This window comes from Triticum dicoccoides, chromosome 1A (assembly GCF_002162155.2).
Source record: "Triticum dicoccoides isolate Atlit2015 ecotype Zavitan chromosome 1A, WEW_v2.0, whole genome shotgun sequence".
Taxonomy (NCBI): Eukaryota; Viridiplantae; Streptophyta; class Magnoliopsida; order Poales; family Poaceae; genus Triticum; species Triticum dicoccoides.
In genome coordinates this window covers 454,804,687-454,815,152 of record NC_041380.1, presented here as the reverse complement: position 1 = coordinate 454,815,152, position 10,466 = coordinate 454,804,687, and the positions used below count along the sequence as shown (strand labels likewise).

At 43.1% G+C, this 10,466-nt stretch overlaps 1 protein-coding gene across 1 annotated transcript; it reads right to left on the bottom strand.

Moving 5' to 3' along the window:
• Positions 1 to 211: 211 nt before the first annotated feature.
• On the bottom strand, positions 212 to 3,443 carry LOC119278407. The gene is made up of 7 exons (XM_037559762.1): positions 3,107 to 3,443; positions 2,907 to 2,987; positions 2,341 to 2,375; positions 1,748 to 1,827; positions 1,264 to 1,347; positions 1,011 to 1,119; positions 212 to 688 (listed from the first exon to the last, which is right to left on the bottom strand). Exons 1-7 carry the CDS (start codon positions 3,368 to 3,370, stop codon positions 550 to 552), a joined length of 792 nt encoding a protein of 263 aa, XP_037415659.1. The 5' UTR covers positions 3,371 to 3,443; the 3' UTR covers positions 212 to 549.
• Positions 3,444 to 10,466: the final 7,023 nt, after the last annotated feature.

Below are 10,466 nucleotides of genomic sequence, written 5' to 3'. Positions count from 1 at the left end.
TTGTAAACAACACGGAACAAATAAAAGAAAGGCTAAACACCTTCAACTGGATCTACCTACACATGCATGGACAGTAAAACCTAGAAAAACACTTTAAAATGTAAAAAAATCCAAGAAATCATTTTTCCATACTAACTTGTCTATTTTCTGCAAAGAGCACAAAACTTATTGTTTTGCCAGCAAAATTACATACGCATAGCAGACTCAAACATTGACACGCGTGACTTTTTTTTGTTGAATTTCTTTTAACATCGTATTTTTGTACAGATACAACTCCAAATTTCTGGTATAAATCCATTATCTACTATACAAAAAAAAACACTTTGAAACCCACTATGAATCTCTGGCCTTTTTCCACGCACGGCCTTCCATTCTATACACAAAACAAACAGTACACTTTGCAATCTCAGATTTACTTTTTTGCTTTGCCCTCTATACTGCAGCAATATATATACACTACACACTGCACTACAACAATATGCTCATCATAGCATACGACTAAACAATCTGGTTGAGACTGCCAGTATTTGGTTGTTCTTCAGGAGCAGATCACATCCAGTCAACATAGTCAGAAGATGATTTCGCTTCTCTTTTGGGCTTCGTGTACCTGTTGTTCTCAAACTTTGCTTTTGACGTGAGCGAATCCAGAACTGCAGCTTCAGAGAGGTCCCATGGCGTCATCAATATGCTGTGGCATACATCCGCATTGGGGAAGAGAGATTAGCACAGGTTTTATGGGTAGGGAATACATGCATGCAACTACTGATGTATCTCGGGTAGCCTGTCGTTTTCTGATGAAAATTGTGATCAACTGAAAATAACAATGTTTCACTTGCAAGACGAGCTCAGGAAGCTCTTTTGCTCGTTTTTGACATGCTAATTGACAGAAAACGGTAGATAAAATGAAATGTGGAATTAGAGGAAACCTATGAAAGAGTAAAAGTGATATGTAGGTACATATCACTTTTAGTAAACCCTGAAGATATCTCAGTTCAGATTGTAATGTTTACCTAGCAAGAACTTCCTCCAAAATAGTACGTTGGCAAGGTGTCACATAGTATATGCACTTTCTCGGACACTGCCCAACAGCAAGTTGGACAGGGTAATCGTCACCATTACCTGAAAAATAAAAGGGTACATTATTTCATAGAAAACAGAAAGGATTGAGATAGGAGTGTTGCACAAGCTGTCTGCGAAGAATTCACTGGCAGATGATATACTATGGAAATTTCCAATCAAGTCAATTGGCAATGTTCAACCTACCTTGAGATATTGCACGAGCTGTACCAATGTCATCTGCAAATGCAAATGCATGAGGTGCCCTTTTAACACAAGAATATGGGCATCCTGCAGAAGATATCATTTTTTTCTCAGTTATCAGATCAAGGTGCGAAAATATGTCAAGTTGTACATGCATTTACAGTGTGCTCGTCCGTGAAAACATATATGTTAACTCTCAAAACAAGGAAACCGACCAAACTCAGTGGCTTCAACCCATACACGCAATATTAACGGTGTACAGATCCTTAGTAAAACAACAGTGTATTTGTTTAATTTCTGAAGACAGCATATCTTGTAGTAGATCAATTAGCAGGACATAAATCTCGTAAAGTTAGGGTTATCGGAGAAAAGATCTGCTTCAGTAAAGTTTAGTTTCTTAGTGCCAATGCAAACGCTTTGTATTTAATTAGCCCTAAACCACATCCTTCACACGAACTGAAGAGAAACAATATGATGCGATAAGTACCAGTGCCAATACATAGGATCTCATTGACAAATATGTCGCGAGCTTCACACTCAGGTTCATCAAATGGGTCAATATTGTTCCTGCACAACATTCCAATGTATACACATGAGTTGATTTTTCCCGAGAATATTTTTGAACTTGTGCATAGTTGCAGAAATCACTGTTTCTTGTAGTATTTAGATGCCTACAAAGACTGTAAAGTCGACATGACACAGCCAGTTTGTATTGAGTAGATTTACTGGTCGATGTACCTTAAACCTCATTAACATCTACTAACCCACATATATTCCCTTCCCCTTTTCATAAATTATTCTCAGGCAACCTCTGTACAACTGTAGCATTTCCTGATCAGTCTTTGACAATTCATTCCTTCAACTATACATGTTTCAGAATTTTACTATATAGGGTCATTTTAAGTTATAAATAACCCCAGAAACTAGAATCGCTGCTTCATCCACTGTACTTGGAACATATTCAAGATTGTCAAGACAAACAGCTGATATGACTTGCGACCCAATCTATGGAAGGAAGCAAATGTTCCAATCAGCATTGCATCATATTTTAAAATACAAGCTCATGAAAGAATTCACTACCTTTCAATCATCATTCCCATGTTGCCAGATAACATCTGTGTGAAACGAAGCAGTGTAACTAATAGCAACATGTAAACAGAAGGTGAAAATAAGGAAATAATCATCTAAAGGATAATGTTGAGTTATTTGATAACGACATGATTTAACACTTTGATTGTAGATGCAGAAGGGTAAAAAGTAATAAATAGACAGAACTGAATACATACAGGTCTACATAAATTCTATTTTTGTTAGTAACTATATGTCCCTGCACCCTGCATTATGCCATCGAGTTCTTTCAGGGGTACTGAACTTTTAGTGATAAATTATGTTTCTCAACAAAACAAAGTGGCAATGTTTACACACAAGTACATCAGACCCTCCTGTAAAAATGTGTTGCAGTGCAAGAAATGAACAAAAGATCATAAACTAGCAGGGTATTCTAATCTAACAAATTCAAAAGCAACAGATTCAGCAACCCTGGCCTTAAGGCCACACCTGGTCCTGTTACTTTGTAATGGTCGCTGTATTATGGCAGCACTCCAACGAACTTGTGAAAAATTCAGGCATCTAGCGAACACGATTACCTCATAGGCCTCCAGCACCCGCCTCATTATTAAATCTGCACTCTCCGTGTCCTTGCAAACGTCAGGATGGAATTCCTTTACCTGTAACAAAAACTCGCAAGGTTAAGTCGCTGTTGACGACGTCCTCCTTGCAACGACCTCAGTAAAGTGAGCTGTTTCGTAGAGCGCGCGAACTGAGCAACAAGGGGCAAGTACACTACCCGAGCGCGGAAGGCGGCTTTGAGCTGCGCGGCGGAGTAGCCGGCCGAGGCGTCGAGGCCGAGGACCTGGAAGGGCGTGGCGAGCGGGTCTAGTATCCTCCCGGCGCCCCCCTCGCCGCCACCGTCCCCGCCGGCGTGCGCCGGGACGGGGAGGGTGCGGCGGGCCGCGCCTCGCCGCGGCGACGCCAACGGCAAGCTCCGTACGAAGGGGGCCGGGTGGCCGCGCGGCGGGAAAGAGGGCGAGGCGGCCAGCGAAGCGGCCATCACGCTCACGGCACCCCTTTGTCGTTCCGGCGCCGCGCGCGAGCGGAACGTGCCTGGCTCGTGCGGAAGTGTGGCGCAACTCGGCTCTTGTGTTTGTCAGAGCAACACCCAACTCTAGCACGGTCAGTCGTATCTGCATCCTCCAAATGAAGTGAGATCTATAAAAAACTATTGAATTCATACTCCAACCAACTCATCCAAAACTAATGAAAGGAAGTAGACAATATATTTCTACAACACTTCTCACGTTTAGGTTTATTTAGGTTTTAGACGTGGGATCGATATAGGCTGTAGAATTTTTTTTTTGTTTTAATACTGTGTTGTCAGGGTCTTGAACTTCAAAACCACTTGACTCAGATACTATATTGAACTCATGCGCTAGCAAACACATCCAAAAGTCCAAACTGATGGAAGAAGACGGGAAATATATTTGAACAAAAGCAATGCATAAAATTTAGACTTGACATAAATAGAGATAAAAATATTTCCTACGGCTGAGACCCGTTTATTATTATTGGCTAATAATAACTCATTTACCCATCTCATCAATGAACAATTTCAACAATGATTTCAATGAGCGAAACAACTATACAAATGAACCAATAGTTTAACGTCTATTTTTGTTTGGCCTCTTCCTCAGTTTGGATGTGAACTCGCAGGCAGGGATAATTGGGCTACTGTCACTTCTGCGGTCACGCTATCTGCGGATGCATGTGCGTCCTTGATGTGCGAGAAGACCACAACTTTATAGCCCTTTGTGAGTGTGGCTTCCTTTTCTTTCAAGGAGGTTGTCGTCACGCGTGCAACGTAGCGGTGGGCGGCGGGAAAGAACTCCGCCCGATGGCTAATTCAGACTGAAGGAGTGTCTCGTCCTCGACCCACTCGGACCATTTCTAGGCCCTCTCTTAGAACTTCCTTTCGGCTCGGTCCTTTTTAGTCTCGTTGGGGAAGGGTCCATGATGAGGACTCGCCGTCGCGACATGGCAGATGGGGTTTGAGTGTGGACGCCGTGGGAAAGATGGATGATGGGTGGTTTAGGCGAGCGGGATAGGTCGGTTTATATACACGCGAAAGGGGCACGCACGATTGGAAAATGGGCGCGGACACGCAATGACGGTCATTAATAGGCAATTTTTTCGGTAGATAAGTGGATGAGGAATCGACAAGAGTAGAGCAACAGTCGTACAAACGACCGCGCCATTGGCACAAGTGGAAGCGGGGTGAAGAAAACAGGTTGAAACTTCGCTCCTCTGCGGGCTATTGAATTTGAAGTCACTACATATTAGCACCCCCCAACCTCCAAAGTTGGAAGCTCGTCGGCTTAATTTGGAATGGCCACCAAAAATTATGTAGGTGAGACTGGTATGGCGAATCTACTAGACCCATTTTTGGGCCCCCAATGTCACACACACACACCATTATTATGGTGATTGGACACACACCATTATGGCTTTTAGGGAGTGAGACTAATTTTATTTTATTTTGACAAAGTTTCCTTTAGATGATCTCCTAGCTAAGTGCTTAACTCCCTAAAACTCACTTATATATGTTTTAGGGAATCTTCTATAAATGCCCTAAGAGCAACTTCAATACACCGACCCAAACAGACATATTGTTCTGTTCGCTTTTCGTGTGTTTGGGGCGGTTGTTGGCTCTTTGTCTGCCTACGCCCGACCGGTGCACCCAAACGGTCAACTCGTTTTTTGTCCAAGTTCAAAAGAAGAAGTAATCTAAAAAAGGTCAGCGACCTATAGTTCATGTCAGCGCCCATGCCAACGTCCCCAGTTAATGTTGACGGCCATGTCAGCGGCCGGCATACATACCGACCTACAAAAAAAAATCACAGTTCATACTGGCGCACTTGCGAGCACACTTGCCATCACACAAAAAAGTGCGGTAGTTCAACCATGTTACCTCTTGAGCATGCGTTGGTTTTCCCTTGAAGAGGAAAGGGTGATGCAGCAAAGTAGCGTAAGTATTTTCTTCAGTTTTTTAGAACCAATGTATCAATCTAGTAGGAGACAACGCACAAGTCACCTAGTACCTGCACATACAATCAAGAACCTTGCAACCAACACGATAAAAGAGGTTGTCAATCCCTTCACAGTCACTTGCAAAAGTGAGATCTGATAAAGATAGTAAAGTAAATATTTTTGGTATTTTTGTTATATAGATTAGAAAGTAAAGATTGTAAGATAGTAAATGAGATGCGATATAAATAAAAGAGATGCAATATAATAAGAAAGAGACCAGGGGGCCATAGGTTTCACTAGTGACTTCTCTCAAGATAGCATGTATTACGGTGGGTGAACAAATTACTGTCGAGGAATTGATAGAAAAGTGCATAGTTATGAGAATATCTAGGCAATGATTATGAATATAGGCATCATGTCCGTGTCAAGTAGATCGAAACGATTCTGCATCTACTACTATTACTCCACACATCGACCGCTATCCAGCATGCATCTAGAGCATTAAGTTCATAAGAACAGAGTAACGCATTAAGCAAGATGACATGATGTAGAGGGATAAACCCAAGCAATATGATATAAACCCCATCTTTTTATCCTTGATGGCCACAATACAATACGTGCCTTGCTACCCCTACTGTCACTGGGAAAGGACACCGCAAGATTGAACCCAAAACTAAGCACTTCTCCCATTGCAAGAAAGATCAATCTAGTAGGCCAAACTAAACCGATAATTCAAAGAGACTTGCAAAGATATCAAACCATGCATATAAGAATTCAGAGAAGAACCAAATAATATTCATAAATAATCTTGTTCATAAACCCATAATTCATCGGATCTCGGCAAACACACCACAAAAGAATATTACATCGAATAGATCTCCAAGAACATCGAGGAGAACTTTGTATTGAGAATCAAAGAGAGAGAAGAAGCCATCTAGCTAATAACTATGGACCCAAAGGTTTGTGGTAAACTACTCACGCTTCATCGGAGAGGCTATGATGTTGATGTAGAAGCCCTCCGTGATCGATTCCCCCTCCGACAGATCGCCGGAAAAGGCTCCAAGATGGGATCTCATGGGTACAGAAGGTTGCGGCGGTGGAAAAGTGGTTTCATGGCTCTCTGTGATCGATCTAGGGTATAAGAGTATATATAGGCGAAAGAAGTTGATACGTCTCCGTCGTATCTATAATTTTTGATTGTTCCATGCCAATATTCTACAATTTTCATATACTTTTGGAAAGTTTTTATACTATTTTTGGGACTAACATATTGATCCAGTGCCCAGTGCCAGTTCCTGTTTGTTGCATGTTTTTTGTTTTGCAAAATATCCATACCAAACGGAGTCCAAACGGGATAAAAACTGACGGAGATTTTTTTTGGAATATATATGATTTTTGGGAAGAAAAATCCACGCGAGACGGTGCCCGAGGGAGGCACGAGGCAGGGGGGCGTGCCCCATCCCCCTGGGCGCGCCCCTGACTCTCGTGGACACCCCGTAAGGCGGTTGGTGCCCTTCTTTCGCCGCAAGAAAGCTAATATCCGGATAGAGATCGTGTTAAAATTTCAACCCAACCGGAGTTACGGATCTCCGGGAATATAAGAAATGGTGAAAGGGCGGAATCTGGGAACATAGAAACAGAGAGAGACAGAGACAGATCCAATCTCGGAGGGGCTCTCGCTCCTCCCATGCCATGGAGGCCATGGAACAGAGGGGAAACCCTTCTCCCATCTAGGGAGGAGGTCAAGGAAGAAGAAGAAGGCGGGGGGCTCTCTCCCCCTTGCTTCTAGTGGCGCCGGAGTGCCACCGGGGGCCATCATCATCAGTTCATCACCGCAATCTTTACCAACAACTTCACCGCCAGCATCACCAACTCTTCCCCCCTCTATGCAGCGGTGTAACCTCTCTCTTACCCATTGTAATCTCTACTTAAACATGGTGCTCAACGCTATATATTATTTCCCAATGATGTATGGCTATCCTATGATGTTTGAGTAGATCCGTTTTGTCCTATGGGCTATTTGATGATCGTGATTGGTTTGAGTTGCATGTATTATTATTGGTGATGTCCTATGGTGCTCTCCGTGTCGCGCAAGCGTGAGGGATTCCCGCTGTAGGGCTTGCAATATGTTCATGATTTGCTATGGTGGGTGGCGTGAGTGACAGAAGCACATACCCGAGTAAGTAGGTTGTTTGCGTATGGGATAAAGAGGACTTGATGCTTTAATGCTATGGTTGGGTTTTACCTTAATGATCTTTAGTAGTTGCGGATGCTTGCTAGAGTTCCAATCATAAGTGCATATGATCCTAGTAGATAAAGTATGTTAGCTTATGCCTCTCACTCAAATAAAATTGCAATAATGATTATCGGTCTAGTTATCGATTGCCTAGGGACAAATAACTTTCTCGTAACAAAAAGCTCTTTACTAAAACTAACTTAGTTGTGTCTTTATCTAAACAGCCCCTACTTTTTATTTACGTGCTCCTTATTATCTTGCAAACCTATCCAAAAACACCTACAAAGTACTTCTAGTTTCATACTTGTTCTAGGTAAAGCGAACGTCAAGCGTGCGTAGAGTTGTATTGGTGGTCGATAGAACTTGAGGGAATATTTGTTCTACCTTTAGCTCCTCGTTGGGTTCGACACTCTTACTTATCGAAAACTGTTGCGATCCCCTATACTTGTGGGTTAACAAGACCTTTTTCTGGCGCCATTGCCGGGGAGCAATAGCGTGGGGTGAATATTCTCGTGTGTGCTTGTTTGCTTTATCACTAAGTAATTTTTATTTGCCATTCTTAGTTGTTCTTTATCTTTAGTTATGGATATGGTGTTGGGGAACGTATTAATTTCAAAAATTTCCTAAGCACACGCAAGATCATGGTGATGCATAGCAACGAGAGGGGAGAGTGTGTCCACGTACCCTCGTAGACCGAAAGCGGAAGCGTTAGCACAACGCGGTTGATGTAGTCGTACGTCTTCACGATCCAACCGATCAAGTACCGAACGCACGGCACCTCCGAGTTCTGCACATGTTCAACTTGATGACGTCCCTCGAACTCCGATCCAGCCGAGTGTTGACTGAGAGTTTCGTCAGCACGACGGCGTGGTGACGATGATGATGTTCTACCGGCGCAGGGCTTCGCCTAAGCACCGCAGCGATATGACCGAGGTGGATTATGGTGGAGGGGGGCACCGCACACGGCTAAGAGATCCAAGGGATCAATTGTTGTGTCTTTGGGGTGCCCCTGCCCCCGTATATAAAGGAGTGGAGGAGGGGGAGGGCCGTCCCTCTCTATGGCGCGCCCTAGGGGAGTCCTACTCCCACCGGGAGTAGGATTCCCCTTTTCCTAGTAGAACTAGGAGCCCTTCCATGTAGTAGGAGTAGGAGGAAAGGAAAGGGAAGGGAAAAGGAGAAGGAAGGAAGGGGGCGCCCCCCTCCCTAGTCCAATTCGGACCGGCCCATGGGGAGGGGTGCGGCCACCCTTTGAGGCCTTTCTCTCCTTTTCCGTATGGCCCATTAAGGCCCAATACGAATTCCCGTAACTCCCCGGTACTCCCAAAAATATCCGAATCACTCAGAACCTTTCCGATGTCTGAATATAGTCGTCCAATATATCGATCTTTACGTATTGACCATTTCAAGACTCCTCGTCATGTCCCCGATCTCATCCGGGACTCTGAACTCCTTCGGTAGATCAAAACATATAAACTCGTAATATAACCGTCATCGAACTTTAAGCGTGCGGACCCTACGGGTTTGAGAACTATGTAGACATGACAGAGACACGTCTCCGGTTAATAACCAATAGCGGAACCTGGATGCTCATATTGGCTCCTACATATTCTACGAAGATCTTTATCGGTCAAACCGCATAACAACATACGTTGTTCCCTTTGTCATCGGTATGTTACTTGCTCGAGATTTGATCGTCGGTATCTCAGTACGTAGTTCAATCTCGTTACCAGCAAGTCTCTTTACTCGTTCCATAACACATCATCCCGCAACTAACTCATTAGTTGCAATGCTCGCAAGGCTTATAGTGATGTGCATTACCGAGTGGGCCCAGAGATACCTCTCCGACAATCGGAGTGACAAATCCAAATCTCGAAATACTCCAACCCAACAAGTACCTTCGGAGACACCTATAGAGCACCTTTATAATCACCCAGTTACGTTGTGACATTTGGTAGCACACAAAGTGTTCCTCCGGTAAACGGGAGTTGCATAATCTCATAGTCATAGGAACATGTATAAGTCATGAAGAAAGCAATAGCAACAAACTAAACGATCAAGTGCTATGCTAACGGAATGGGTCAAGTCAATCACATCATTCTCTAATGATGTGACCCCGTTAATCAAATGACAACTCATGTCTATGGCTAGGAAACTTAACCATCTTTGATTCAACGAGCTAGTCAAGTAGAGGCATACTAGTGACATACTGTTTGTCTATGTATCCACACATGTATTATGTTTCCGGTTAATACAATTCTAGCATGAATAATAAACATTTATCATGATATAAGGAAATAAAAATAACTTTATTATTGCCTCTAGGGCATATTTCCTTCAGTCTCCCACTTGCACTAGAGTCAATAATCTAGTTCACATCGCCATGTGATTTAACATCAATAGTTCACATTACCATGTGATTAACACCCATAGTTCACATCGTCATGTGACCAACACCCAAAGGGTTTACTAGAGTCAATAATCTAGTTCACATCGCTATGTGATTAATACCCAAAGAGTACTAAGGTGTGATCATGTTTTGCTTGTGAGGGAAGTTTAGTCAACGGGTTTGCCACATTCAGATCCGTATGTATTTTGCAAATTTCTATGTCAACAATGCTCTGCACGGAGCTACTCTAGCTAATTGCTCCCACTTTCAATATGTATCCAAGTTGAAACTTAGAGTCATCTGGATCAATGTCAAAACTTGCATCGACGTAACCCGTTACGACGAACCTTTTGTCACCTCCATAATCGAGAAACATATCCTTATTCCACTAAGGATAATTTTGACCAATGTCCAGTGATCTACTCCTAGATCACTATTGTACTCCCTTGCCAAACACAGGGTAGGATATATAATAGGTCTGGTATACAACATGGCATACTT